Source organism: Dromiciops gliroides, chromosome 5, assembly GCF_019393635.1.
Source record: "Dromiciops gliroides isolate mDroGli1 chromosome 5, mDroGli1.pri, whole genome shotgun sequence".
Classification (NCBI taxonomy): Eukaryota; Metazoa; Chordata; class Mammalia; order Microbiotheria; family Microbiotheriidae; genus Dromiciops; species Dromiciops gliroides.
Genome location: NC_057865.1, coordinates 254,803,289 through 254,819,026, shown reverse-complemented (window position 1 = coordinate 254,819,026; position 15,738 = coordinate 254,803,289). Strand labels below are relative to the sequence as shown.

The window sequence follows — 15,738 nt, the reverse complement described above, 5'->3', positions numbered from 1 at the left end:
TACCACAATACTAATAATAACAGTTATAATATCTGACATTTCTATCGTATCTTTAGGTTTATAAAGGAATTTATGTAGTTATCTCATTCTTAGCCTCTTAAAATTATAAGGCAGAAAGTATAGAAATTATTATTTTTTTAAATGAGAAAACTGAGTTTCAGAGAAATTGACTTTCCCATAGTCATACAGCTAGCAAGCATCTGAGGGAGGATTTTTAACTCCAGGCTAGCCTGCCTCTATGTCCAGCAAGCTCTTCACTATACATATTATCTCTCTTTTACATTTAAAAATAATTTGGAATTTTATTATTTTTAAAATTACAACAGGGCCAGCTAGGTGGTGCAGTGGATAAAGCACCAGCCATGGATTCAGGAGGACCTGAGTTTAAACCCGGCCTCAGACACTTGACACTTACTAGCTGTGTGACCCTGGGCAAGTCACTTAACTCCAATTGCCTCACCAAAAAAAAAAAAAGTTATACATGTAATCATGTAAAACATTTCCACATTAGTCAGGATGTGAAAGAAAACAGACCAAAAAAATAAAGTAAAGAAATGAAAAAAAATCATTAATTAAGTACTTCTTATATGCCAACCACTAGGGATATAGCTCCAAAAGTGAGACATTTCCTGTCTTCAGTAAGTTTACATGTTCATAATGGAAAATGGCACACAAACAGAGCAGTGGTGGCCAGAGAAGGGTATTTTGGTTTGTAAAGTCACAAGGATATTGAATGGAACGATAGGGCAGTTGATAGAAATGCTCCTTCAAGAACCAATAGCAGACTGGATTTGATTATGGCTTCCAGAGAACTTCCTAAAACTACAATCATATGCTTATCTCAATATGGCAATAACATAAAATGCCATAGTAAAAGTCTAATTCTTTAAGTTGAATACCAAAAGGATGGTATTGTCACATCAGGGAAACATTCTAAAATACTAAAAATAAGACAGTGATTATTTCCTGTCTGAACTTTTCTTCCTTCTCTCTCTCTCTCTCTCTCTCTCTCTCTCTCTCTCTCTCTCTCTCTCTCCCCCTCCCTCCCTCCCTCCCCCTCTGCCCCCAGACAAGATGCATTGAACCCTTAGAGCAAAACACCACAAATTCTTCCTCCTAAGAAATATATTATGTACTGTACAATGACACATGGTGTGCTGACTTTCTATATGTCAGAAAGCCTTGGAGCCTTCTAGTAATTATAGAAAGTCAGAACTTGAAGGGATCTCAGTAGTCATCTATTCCTACCTATTTATGCCTACTCTGCAGCACCTCCAGTGTCTGCTTGAAGGCTTCTAATAATGAGGAAACCAATTGCCACTGTACTTTTTGAGGCAGTGAAGATGTGATTTCATCAGGGCAGGTAACTCTCTGGTGGAAAGTTTCACTACCAATGGAGGTAGGCAGATTCATAACCCTAGAGAGTCATGGGGGACCACTGGAAGTTAAGTGCCTCACCCAGGCTCATACAATTTCAATGTGTCAGAAGCAAGTCTTGAACCTAGATCTCTCTGCTTCCTAGAGTGGCTTTCTATGCTGTATACTCTTGTTTTTCACAAGTCCATTCCATACTTTTTTTAGCCTATGCCACCAAAAAGTTAGGACTTTCCCTTATATCAAGCATCAGTTTGTTTCCTTTTAACTTCTGTCCATTGGTTCTAGTTCTGCCTTCTGGAGCCAAGCAGAGCAAGGCTAATCCCTTGACATGGGACCCCACCAGGTGAATGCTTTCTGCTTTGTGCAAACCATGGGGCCATGACTATGGGTCACTGGCTCCAAATCCAAGGCTCTATTCAATACACACTAACAAGCCATCTATTAGAACCACATTATCACTGAAACAAAGTGAAGTAGCTTCCCCTCTTTGATGGCACATAAGTGATTTTTTTCTTATAAGTATATGACACTTTAAGCAATAGATTCATGCTTAAAAAGTGTTCCATTACTCATAATCCCCCCCACACACAGCATGTTTTAAATTTACTAGTGAAATAAGTAAACTAAGGACAAGATAGATTCAGGAAAACTTTGGTTCAAGTCCTGTTAATAGTCATGGGACCAGGGACAAGTCACTTAACATTACTTGTATCCCAGGTAACTCTCAAGGATTATAAATGACAAAGAGTTGCTGATCAGCATCAGTGGAAGTAATTTCCACATGGGAGTTCCCTACAAGTGATAAATCACAGGAACAGACCAAAAAAAAAAAAAGGAAATGATATTTAAATGATCTGCAATATGATTCCTTTTTACAGTGGAATAAATCGATTTATCTGTTTCGAAATCTCAGTTCTTTTGTCTACCAATCTACTTAGCCTGGTACCTAGAGGCAGCTAAGAGGCACAGTGGACCTGGAGTCAAGAAGGCTCATATCCATTGTTTGACTATTGAATGACTTGACTCTTCTCAACAATATAATGATCCAAGACAATCCCAAAGGACTATTGATGAAACATACTATCCACCTCCAAAGAAAGAACTGATAGTGATGGAACAGGCTGAAGCATGCTATTTTTCACTTGCATTTTTTTCTTTTAATCAAGTTTTCTTGTATAAAATGACAAATATGGTAATGTTTTACATAATCATAGATGTATGGCCCATATCTGATGGCTTGCCACCTCAGTGAGAAGGAGAGGAGGGAGGGGAGGAGGGATAAAAATTGAAACCCAAATCTAAAAATAAAAATGTTTATTACATTTTTAAAAAAAGATGATTTATATCCAACCTCATACATTTACTAGCTGTGTGACCCTGGCCTAGTCACTTCACCTCTGTTCACTTCAGTTTTCTCATTTGTAAAATGGGGAAATAATAGCTCTCGCTTCCCAGGAATGTTGCATGGAGCAAATGAGAGGTTAAGTGTAAAGTGCTTTAACAGACTGCCTGGTACATATATAAATTATATATCATTATATAACTATATAAATGTTAACTATCATTATCATCAAGTTTTCTTAAAACATGAAACTGGACCCTAACCATTATTTTTGTTGTCTTATTTGAGACTTGAATTGGTGTAGGGAACTAACAGTGCTTAAAACCTCATCACCTCTACCTCAGCAACTGTTCTGTAACTTGTAGGAGCCAACATCTGGATCTGTAAAGAGACCTCAGAGGTCAATTAGTGCTACCTCCTCATTTTAAAGATGAAGAAACTGGGGGCCAGAAAAATTAAGTGAGTGGTTCCAAGTTTCTGAGGCAATATTTGAACCCAGGTCTTCCTGACTGTGAGGTTGGCTTTCCCTATAACACATTCCCTGTACAGCACATGGTCACCCAGTATATTATACACTGTATTTGAACTACATGAACCCAAAGGTCCCTTCCAGATCTAAATGTAGAATCCTTTGAACTATTTACAAAAACATTATAGCGATTAAGAGACTCAGTTATTTCTATTAAAAAAATGAAAACTTCATTTTACAAAAACAAGTTAACTCAGATTAATAACCTTGTTCCCAATATATTATCCAAGAGGTTCTGAAAGAAAAAAAAAAGCCTGCATTCCTATTGTGTTACAGATTAATGTTTGCTCTCAGAACTGTTTCCAAAAAAAAAAAAAAAAAAAAGGAAGAAGCAGCAGCAGGAAAAAAAAAAAAGTGGTTTTTACCAGACATAAACTGTGTAATAGAGGATAATTCCATTTGGCTCCAGGGGTGGTTGCCATGACAACTTCACCGTGACACCAGACAACTGTTTTATGGAAAAGTCTCGTGGAGGAGAACCAGGAGCTGAAAAGAAGGAGTGAGGGTTACAATGTGCAATTAAGCATCATATCTGGAAGATGAGGTTAAAATGGAAATCTTTGATTTGCGTTCTCACTCTAGTATACTGTTAAGTGAACCTTCCATATCAGCTCTGTCCAAGGGCATGGTAGACAGACTTGTTTACTTTTAAAATAAGATGATAAAGGAAGATTTTGCATGGTGGTGTTAAAACATCTGTTTCTGTGATTCAATGGAAAAAAATATTTCATGAGAAAAGAGAGTAATGGGCTTGTCACAGTGACTCACCCACTGCTCAAGTACATTTTGCTAACTTTTTGGACTTCCAATAAATGGAGAAATCTTTAGTGCTGTGAATAAATGTAAAATACAGTGAGATGTTTCCCTACCCTAGGGGAAAAATACTGCACAAAATTATGTCAAGGAAGTGGTAAATGGAAAGCCATAATCCTACCTCCATCACTAAATATACAGGACTTTTCAAATAAGAAATGTTATATTGACCATTTGTCATTAAAATTACAAAATAATATGAAAACCTGTTCACTAAATAACCAGCTTCCATAGATTTCAGAAGTAATATATTACCATGAAATAATCAAATAAAACATATTGAAGATTTGATAGCCAACATTTTATATTCCATCAGATAATTAACAAAGACTCAGCTCACTTTAATGATATTCTATATTATATATTTTGAAAAAAAATATGGTAACACACCTAGGTTACTACATTGTTATTTCTTGTTGAAATAAATACGCTGAACCTACATTTAAATGAAAAATGCTAACTACTGAGACTCAATAATATATGATCATTGAGAGCTCAAAAGGTCATCTTTTCCTAACAGTTATAAATGAACATGATGCTGATCTACAGTATTAAAGTATCATCTTGATTTTTCCAATTTGAAGATTTTTAAAAATGAAGCAAATTTTAACTTCAGGTCATGCTGGCAATCAGACGTGGAAATGGACGACAGAAGAATGGCTTTTAGAAAATCTGCACAGCATTTGTTCTGATCTCAGAACAGTCTAGTTGACTGACTCAGAGATAAGACCCCTCTACACAGTATCCCTGCCAGTTATATAGAACTGTTACCTGATTTATTTTCTATTTATTTTTCATTTTATTGCATTTTGTTTCTCTGAGCAGTCTCAGATGTGTGTGTTTCCATCATGTTAGTAATGACAGATTTTTCCGAACAGGGATTTATTGAATTCAGAATACTAACTAAAGAAAAATGGTGACAGCTGTATTTAGTACTTTCGATTTGTTATTCTCAGCGGCAGGCACTACAATAAAACTGCTATCAAATATTGAATGTCACAAGAATCCATACATCACTCAGAGATATCAGGTTTCCAAGATATTAATTGCTTTCAACTGTGAATTCACTTTATGTCAATACAATAGGACAAGATATTTAGTTCCACTGAAACGTGCAAGAAACTAATAAAATCATGCTTATCATTAAAACCAAAGATTTTAATAAAATACAATTATTTCTTTAGTTTGTTCTGGTTTATAATTGTGTTTATTAGCATTTTATAATATATGCAGTCACTTATCTTGAATAATAAAAAATTGTTTATTTATTTTAAATAATGTTAAAGACAATTAGAATGGTGCTGAAGTTGGGAATCAGGAAGACATGAATTCAAATCCTGGGTCAGACACTAGCAGATTGATCCTGGCTAAGTCATTTAACCACTCAATCTCAGTTTCCTCAATAAGATATGAATATTCAGTTCCACTGAAACTAAAAAGATGAGGGGGAAAAATCATCAAAACTAATCAACATGTTGAAAAAGAACTGAAAATATATGCAAAGTTTCATATCCTTGAACTTTGCACAGGTGAGATGGAGCTACCCTCTCATATTTCTTCTTAATGGCAAAGCTTATTCTTGGGAATTTTGTAATGTTGACTTGGGATTGTCTGGGGGTGCCTGTTCTTTCCATTTATACTGCTGTAGTTACTGCGGAGATTGTTTTCTTGGCTCTACTTACTTCTCTTTGAATAGATCATGCTAATTTTTCCATGTTTTTCTGTATTCATCATATTTATCATTTCTTTCTTCAGAATAATATTCCATTAGATCCATCTAACCCATTTGGTTCAGCCATTTCCCAATAAATGGACATCCACTTTTGCTTCAAGTTCTTTGACACCACAAAAAGTACTACTGTAAAAATTTTGGCATATGAGGGAACTTTCTTCTTATCAATGACCCCTTGGGGATACATGTGTAGTAATGGAATCAATAGGTCAAAATGTATGGACATATTATTCACTTCATTTGGATAATCCCAAACTGTTTTCCAAAATTGGTTTATTAATTCAGAACTTGACCAAAAGCACAGTAGTAAATCTTTAATTAAAAAAAAACACTGTCTTTCAGACATTCACTCACTCATCCATTCAACTATAGGTAAGAACACTGACTCCTTGGGAGTTTAAATGATACATGGAAGTTCACATTGTCAGTTAATAGCAATTGGCAGTTTTATTAGTTCTATAGATTTGCAAAACACATTCTTTACAATCACTTATTCAATTGTCACAACAACCATGTAAAGCAGAAGCTGTTGTTTTCCCCATTTTATAGTTGAGGAAACTAAGACCCAGAACAACTTCCCTAGGAAACATAGTAAGTGTTTGAAACAAAGCTTGAACCCATGTCTTCCTGACTCCAACTATAAACCTTTCCCCTCCTGTGCCATGCTAACACTCAGATTATTGTGCAGACAGATCTAGAACTGAAGAACCAGAACTAGAAGAACTAGAATTGGCTCCCAATGCACTGGGTTCCATTCTTGTGTCTTCTATTGTGAATATCAGATAATACCCAATGAACCAATTTAAAACTTGAGTTTTCAGCATGGGTTTAAAATATCTACATTGAGGTTATGAAAATGTAATCTAAGACTATGGCAGCAGAAATATCTGGTGGAAGCCCCTTCTGTGTGGATAGATGTCCATTCCTTTCTTCACACAGCTAGTAAATATCTGAGGCCTTATTTGAATTCCAAATGAATCTTCCTGACTCCAGGCCAGCACTCCATCCACTTCACCACCTAGCTGCCCCATACATGTATATAGATAGATGACAGATAGATAGATAGATAGATAGATAGATAGATAGATAGATAGATAGATAGATAAATGGATAGATAGATGGATATAGCTATAGATATATGGATATAGACATATATGCGTGTATGCATGTATAAATTAATATATTACACTGTGCTTTTAGTCTTCCAACCTGATTATACTATATATGTATATATGTGACTATGTCCTTGTGTGTATATTTATATATGTATGCATGTATACATGTATGTATATGGTACTATTCATTGAGTCCTCCTCTAGATAAATCTGACTTTACTATCCTTTTTCCTCACACTGCTCCTCTAAAATCCTTTGCAAAACTCCAGTGTCTGAAAAAAACAAATACCTACCCTGTAGGCTAACAATATCATATTATATTAAAAGAAAGTTTTTACCATTTGGCACATGTGTTCTACTAGAATTGTGGTATACTCACCATCTTCTTCAGTCAGTATAGTTATGGGCATACTTCGGACGCCTTCTCCTTTAAGGGTACTTGCAGACACCTCAATTGTATAATGAGTATATTTCTTCAGTCCTAAATAGGGACAAAGTGGATAACTCATAATGGACCTAAGTGAATTGGATCGCAGAAATATTAACCATCTTTCAATATCCAAACCAAATAAGAATAGAAATCTTTAACTACCCGTCTTTCCACAATGAAGAAAGAGTTGGCAGGAATGTCAAGGGAAAAAGAAAGAACAACAAATGCCTCATGGGGATCCAATGGCTTGTTCTAAATGTCAGATGCTGATATGTTTTGCAGGGAGTCCAATATATGAAGACATGTGCTGACTAGATGATTCTAGGAAAGTCATTTCTTTCTCAGTGTTCTAGACAACTCTCTAAGACTCAAAGTGGCAAAAAAAAAAAAAGGTGCTGACTTGCATTGATGCATGGAGATTTCCATATCCATGAAATCTTAGGTCCAGTCCCTGCCCCCATCTTACTATTGTTAAACTTTGGTCTATACATGATCCCATAGAACTTTGCTGCCAATATGAAGCATAATAGTGCTGAAAATGCTATCATGTTTAATTACAAAAAAGAAAAAACTATGCAAAGTTTTCTAAAAGTTTAGAACACTTTCCATTTTCATTTATTGCTGGTATTAAATGAAAATCAAGCTAAATACCCACTGGGAAGCTCCCAGTTTAAAAACAATTCAATGACACTATCAAGTATAAATATCCAGTTCCTTTTGTACCCACCTCTAATGTTCTGTGACAGCTTTGTTGTGTTTATAGTTCTTTCCTCATTTTCATTATTCCTTCGGAGATAGATGGTATATTTTTGTATGATCCCATTAGGAATTATTGGAGGAAGGAATGAGAGCTCAATTTCTCCAGAAGAACATTCCGATAAGTGATGTTTTCAGGTGCGCTCTCAGGAACTAACAGGAGGAAAAATGAAATGTAAAAACAAATAAACAAAAAACCAACCAAACCAATGCACTTTGCAGGCTTGGATTCGCATTTTTAACAATATAGCCAAGCCAAAATCTTCTGCTGTACAAAAAGGCTGAAGAAAGACCTTTTTGATTAAATTGTAAAGGATCAAACTGAGATACTATTTGTAAAACGCTAAGCACAATGCTTGATACATAGTTGGTTCTTAATAAATGCTTGTTCCTTTCTTCATCCCCTAGTAAGAACAATTTATATTCTATGTCCCTTGTTTCTTAGCTTCTTCTTCTCTTGGTGGCTCCCCTTAATGGATATGTCCCTTAAAGATCCAGTGCCCTACTGTTCTCTACCTAAGTAAAACTCTACTCTCAATAATGGAGATGATCTAATTTAAGCTAAGTTGTAAACAAAAAATGGCATTTTAACTGTTCCTACTAGAGAGATTATGAGCTATGCCTAGAACAGAATATATTTTCTCCTGGTTCCATGCATTTGAATAGTCCATCCCCTATGTGCAGAATGCACCATCTCTTCATCTGAGTATTTAAAAACCATGTTAATGTGGCTTTGGCTTCACTTTCCATAGCCATTACACATTATTTCCTTTACCCACTTTACAACCCATTCAACATAGCCTTCTTGCTGTTATTCACACATGAGATTCCATTTCCCACTTCTATGACTTTGTATAGGCACATGCCCAGAACATTCTTTTTCCTTAACCCAATCTCTTAGAATCCTTGTTCAATGGAAAAACATACCAGCTCTGAAGTCAGACAACTTGGCTTCAAATCACGTCTCTGATTTATAATACCTGCATCATCTTGGGCAAGTCACAGTCTCCCTAGAACCCTTTCTTATCTAAAAAATAAAGTATTTGCCTAGAAAGCCCTCTGATGGTCTCTTCCAGGTGTAGATTTATGATTTCATGAAGCCTTTTCTTATTTCTTCTTCTATCTCATGACCTCATATCTATTTTGCTTTCACTTGTTTGTGTACCTGTTGTTTTCCTTGACAGATTATAAGCTCCTCAAGGGCAAGGATTTCTTTGTATCTTCAGGGACCTGGCACAAGTAGGTGTTTAATAAATGCTTGTCGATTGACTGATAGATGGAGAGTTGCCTCTTAAACTTTTCACTTTCCTTTTCAGCTCAGCTCTGATCTTCCCAGGTGATACTATCTTCATCCTCCTTAAATATCCATGCAGTACTTTATTCGAATCCCTCTCTCCTTTGCCCCTTTCATTCCATACTTTGTATACTTTCTTGTGCACATACTGTGATCTCCCCTCCCTCTCCCAATGCAATAGAAGCTCTTGGAAGATTGGGGCTCTTTGGTTTTTATGTCCCTAGTACCCAGCAGGCATAGTGAGTGCCATGCATACAGTAGGCAGTTCATAAATTCTTGTTGAATTAAATGTAATTATTTCTTCCAGGGAAACTTGTATTTTAAAAGGACTAAAATTTGCTCATGTTATATTTTCAGCTATTGTCAAGGAAGTAAGAGGGGCATTTTAGCAGGCCACAGAAGTCCCCCCAAACCCTAGAATTTTCACCCTGGAAATCTCTTATTCAATGTGTATTGATGTCTCTGCAGGGCAATTATAGGCTCTAAAAATGCAAGATGGAACAGAAAGCTTCCCTATAAGTCCCATCCTCTTACAAATGCTCTGTCCTTTCAGTGTGCAATGAAAGAAGGGCAGTAAAGATGCAAAAAAAAAATTACCAATCCCCCAAACTAAGTTCCTTAACCAAGAAGAACAATGATTGACTTTCACACATGGCAATAAATCAAGTAGCTTCAGCCTGAAGCATAATAAACTACATGGAATCATGTTTATCTAATAACTAAAAATTTAAAATGCTGATGATTCTGTTGGGAATTTCATTCTGCATGCAGGAAGAAGAAACCTGGAAATTTATAGCAAATAAGGGTGAAAGAGCATGAGCAAAGGAAAACGGAACAGTGAAAAAAAGAAAGGGAGGAGGAGGGAACAAAAACTAAGGGAACTGAAAGAATTGGAGAATTGGATTATAGGATCATTGATTGAGAACTAGAAGAGCCATTGGAAGTCATTTAGCCTTGGGGCAGCTAGGTGGCACAGTGGATAAAGCACCAACCCTGGAGTCAGAAGATGCCAACTTGTATTGGTAAAGGGAGTTTTCTCACTTAGAAATTCTTGATACTAATGAAATCACAGGTCCATTCTCTATCTCTATCTTTGTCTGTATTTATGTGAAACACCATGTTGTTCCACTGCTACTTAGCAAACATGAGAGAGTTGAGTCAAATGGAAAAGTATTTTCCAATTCATAGAAGTCAATGCCACAGGCTAGATTTTTTTTTAAAAAAGTAACTATAATGAGGGGCAGCTAGGTGGCACACTAGATAAAGCACTGGCCCTGGATTCAGGAGGACCTGAGTTCAAATCTGACCTCAGACACTTGACACTTACTAACTGTGTGACGCTGGGCAAGTCACTTAACCCTCATTGCCCTGGAAAAAAAAAAAAGTAACTGTAATGGTTTGAAGGTCATGGAAATGTCTTCATATTCATGAAGAGAATTATTATATGATATGCATTCTCTCCTAAACTAACTTAGACCCAAGCTTTATGGAATTTTTAAAATATGATGGGACTTGTCACTACTATAGACTGGTTCAATGGAAAGAATGCTGGATTTGGAGTTGCAATATTTGACCTGGTTTGACCTGTCCATGTTCAAGTCCCTTTTCTTCTCATGTCTTAAAGTGTTCCAGATGTAAAATTAGGGGTTCTTTATAGCTTTAAATCTATAGACTATTGTAAATTCATTACCAAGAAGAGAAAATGAGACCAAAGTAGGACCTAGCATCTGTGTTTTCTTGGAATAAGAGGACTTAAATAGGTAAAGATACACTAAGGTTATATTATAAAGAAATTGTCCCATTCGTCATTCTATGATTTTTTTTTCTTTTTGGTGAGGCAGTTGGGGTTAAGTGATTTGCCCAGGGTCACACAGCTAGTAAGTATTAAGTGTCTAAGGTCAGATTTGAACTCAGGTCCTCCTGAATCTAGGGCTGGTGCTCTATCCGCTGCGCCACCTAGCTGCCCCCATTCTATGATCTTTATCAGAACTTCAGAGATATTTTCAAGAACCTAAAAATAAGACATTCATTATCTCATTAACCTTTATAAAAAAATGGTACAAAGAAGTATATTTGACTAAAGTAACAGTTCATTAATGCAGGTCATAATGAGAATATTCAGCACTTCTTAGAGTGTACATCACTACCTCTCTATTAAGTGAATTTTTTAAAAAGACAACTTTTTGGTAAAGAAGGGTAAAGATGTAGAATAGGATGGAATATTCGGCTCATTTGCTTTTTAAATTAAGACCAGAAAACATAAAAAGATTGTTCAACAAAATATTAAAATAAGCTGTTTCAGTTTTATATTGTGATCAAGTAAGAGAGGAAAAGAGACAAGAGGATAAAGGTATCTATATAACAAAAGTAATTTTAAAAAATGAAAGGGAAAAAGGAAAAGAGCAGGAGGGGAGAAGGGAGATGAAATGTAGATAGAAGAGAAAGGGGAAAAGAAAGGAGAAAGGAAGAGAGAAAGAAAATGGAGAAAGTGATGGGGAGGGACAGAGAAAGAGAAAGGAGAGTGGAAAGAAAATGGGAAGTAGAAAGGGATATGGAAGATAGTTAGGAAAGAGGGAGAAGTAGGGAAAGGGGAATGAGAGGAGAGAGTGAGAAAGACAGAAAGAAAAATAGAAATAAGAGAGATTGGAAAGAGGAAGGGGTTAGATAAGGATGGGGGTAGCTAGGAAAGAAAGATACTGGAGGGAGGGAGCAGGGAAAAGGGAAAGAGACAGAAAGAGGCATGGTAGAGACAGAGAGAGCAGAGGGAGGGAAGAAAGGAGAGACAGAGAGAGAAAAAGGGAGAGGGGAAGAAAGGGAGAGTGGAGGATGAAGGGAAAGATCAAGAAAACCACATAGGAAAAAAAACAACACAGCAAGCCTATGCTCAGTAGGCCTATACAGTAATTGTATTAGAGGTAAACTATCCTTATCATTTCCTGCTGTTCATTTGGCCTATGAACATCAAAGTTATAATCTCTTATCATCACATTCTATAATTCTAAGTCATTCTCCAGCAGTTTAGAACTGCAGGTTCTACACTTGGCAAGAGTGGGTCTGGTTTTAATTTAAAACTTCAAAGTTTACTTTTTAGATGAAGTTTATTTCCCCATGGAATTCTGCAGGTCTTGTATGTGCATGAAAGAATTACATACTTAAGTTTTGAACATTTACTTTGTAACACTATTGGTGGTGTCTGGGAGTTCCTTTGACATTAAAAACCTGTCAGATTATCTTTGTGGTTGCGGGAAATTGGGGGCTCATTCCTTTGTCTAAGGGTTACATTTGAAGTTAGGATTTATTTCATTTTCCTGCATAGTAGATGTATGTGTGTGGAAGGGGCATGGGTGGGAGTATAATTATTTATTTGAGCCTAAGCTCAGAGTTTTGAATGAGGGCGGCAAAGGGTGAGGAGACCTGGTGTGTATGAGGACAGAGCAGTTGGCTGAATCTGTGATGGTAGAGAAAGCAGACATTTTATGTTGTGGGTGTTGCAAGTTTGATTCCAGTGACCAAATGTTCATTCATGAAGGAAGGGGGTGGCTAGACTGGACAGAAGATACTAGAAATAGTTGCATATATAGTTAATAGTTAAGATCAATGCAAGGATAGTGAAGGTTAACCTTTTCCTTGGTTCTTGTCAGCAGTAGGTATTTTCTACTATTTTCTCTATTTTCTATTATTTTCACTATTTCCTTAAACTGTTTCTATTACTTGATTTTGTTTGATACAAATATATGATAAATCAAAGCTATTTTGTGATGAATATTTGTACATTAATCGTATGTAAAGTAGGGAGTACAATGGAAGATCTTTGTGAATATGAATACATAATTAAAGCCAGGAAAAAGGTCTGCATTTTGACTTAAAACATATAAGATTTCATTCTGGCTTGGGGGCTCTGAGCTATGATCATGAAAGATATTTAGGGTTTTGATTTAATTAATAACTTTCACATGCTTCTAACTAGGCAGAAAAAAGACAATTCATAGGAATCAGGAACATAGGAACTCCTGAGCTAGTGGAGTCAGAACAATACTCAGATTCAGGTGGCTTGAAAATGCTGATGCCTCAGAAAAGGTCCAGCCTCTAAACTGGGAGAAGTAGGTTAAAACATAGCTTAGGCCAAGATGGCGGAGGAAAGACAGTAAACTCTCAGAGCTCCTGTCATGATCACTTCAAAAAACTCCAAATAAGGCCATTAGACAATTCCTGGAGCAGCAGAACCCACAGAAGGACAGACTGAGATCATTTTCCATTCAAAGATGGCTTAGAAGTTCTGCAGGTGGGGTCTGCTGTAGCAGGGTGGACACAGAGCCTAACCCTTCAGTCACACAGACACAGATCCAGCCCCAAGCAGGACACACCAGAGAAATTTACCCCTGGAGCCTCCAAATCAGCTATAGCACCAGTGCCTTCTGAAACTAAACTCACGGTCTATTGAGAGGACTGAGTGGTTGGTGAAGTGGAGAATAAAGGAGTCTCTGCTGGAGCTGAGGCAGAATTCAGTTGTTCTACTCCATTGTGGAACCAGAAAGAAATCTTGAGTGGTGGCAGCCCAGGTGGGGGAGAGGCACAGGCTTACTAGAGCTAGTGAAACAAACTTTTGTTTCCTGGTTGGACAGCAAGTAGGCTTGGGGTTATTTATAGACCAGAGCACAGGCCAGGTGAGAGAAGAACCTGCCCCTCCTTAAATTGTATCACCTTGCACCCCCTGAAGCTTGGGACAGTGCAGCCTGGAAGCAGTGCCCCATTTTAAGAGGAATTAAAAGTCAAGAAATAGGTGGGCAGGATGAGCAGACAGAGAAAGATGCAGACCATAGAAAGTTTCTTTAGTGACAGGGAAAGATCTAGGTACACCCTCAGAAAAGGATAGTGTGAGAAAGTAATGGGATTTGCCAACACCCAAAGACCCCACCTGGATGAGATTGATTTGGATTGATTGAATTGAGTGAGAGTGATTGACCTTGCTGATTATTCCACTTAACCCAGTTAATTAAATTGAAATCACACCTGGCTGGCCCTCAAGAGGGTATTATTCTCAGAAGCTGAGGAATATGAACTCAACACAAGACCACCTTCAAGTCATGTCAATCAATGGACTTGAATGCTACCAGCCAATTAGCTTGGAGTGATGTGTAGGGACTGCCTCTCTTCTGGACCCACAGGGAACTTCCATTCCCACAGGCATAGGAATTTCTCTCTTTGTGGCTGGGATTCAGAGGTGGTGGCAGGAGATTAGAGAAAAGAACCAGGTCAGGCCGTTGGTGGGTGAAACTGAGGATGCTAGGTTAGATTGCTTTTTTCCTGGCTCTCTGACCCAGGTGTTGTCTTTTTCACTAATAAATCCTTAATGCCAAACTTGGTGCTAAAGCTTCTAATTTATAAGCAAACACTAGCTAATTTTCCCTACACTTAGGACAAGAATAATGCCACTACATATTAGATTTTACTCGTCACAATAGCAATGTCAGGGCTCCTACATCCAGGAAAAATATGAATTGATCTCAGGCCATAGAGGCACTCAAAAAGGACTTTGAAGATAAAGTAAGAGAGGTAGAGGAAAAAATGAGAGTGATTCAGGAAATTCATAAGAAAAAAGTCAACAGTTTGAAAAGCAAAATGGAAAAGCTCTCTGAAGAAAATAATTGCCTAAGAATTAGGATTGAAAAAATGGAAGCTAGTGACTTTATGAGAAACCATGACACAATTAGGCACATCTGAATGAATAAAAATAGAGGGTAATGTGAAATATCTCCTTGGAAAAATAGCTGACCTGGAAAATAGATACAGGACAATTTGAAAATTATTGGACTACCTGAAAACCATGATCAAAAACAAAAGCTTAGACATCATCTTCCAAGAGATTGTCAGGGAAAATTCCCCTTATATTCTAGAAGCAGAAGGTAAAAGAGAAATTAAAAGAAACCACCAATTACCTCCTGAAAGAAATCCCAAAAGAAAAACTTCCAGGAATATTATAGCCAAATTCTAGAGATCCCAGGTCAAGGAGAAAATATTACAAGCAGCCAGAAAGTAATAATTCAAGTATAGCACAAGATCTATCAGCTTCTATGTTAAAGGATCAGAGGGCAAGGAGCATGATATTCCAGAGGGCAAAGAAACTGGGATTACAACCAAGAATCACCTATCCATCAAAACTGTGTATAATCTTTCAGGGGGGAAAATAGGATTTCAATGAAAAATAAAGACTTTCAGATACTCATGATCAAAAGACCTAAACTGAATAGAAAATTTGACTTTCAAATGCAAGACCCTAGAGAGAATAAAAAAGGTAAACAGGAAAAATAAATCATGAGGGATGTTTAAAATGTTAAACTGTTCACATTCCT

The 15,738-nt window shown here is 36.9% G+C and overlaps 1 protein-coding gene across 1 annotated transcript in view; it reads right to left on the bottom strand.

The window, feature by feature from the left end:
• PTPRQ (protein tyrosine phosphatase receptor type Q) overlaps positions 1-15,738 on the bottom strand; it is a 287,252-nt gene that overhangs the window by 195,641 nt on the left and 75,873 nt on the right. The window contains 4 exon segments of the mRNA XM_043967695.1: positions 3,614-3,734; positions 7,288-7,389; positions 8,066-8,209; positions 8,212-8,247. Coding sequence (XP_043823630.1) covers positions 3,614-3,734; positions 7,288-7,389; positions 8,066-8,209; positions 8,212-8,247 — 403 coding nt within the window.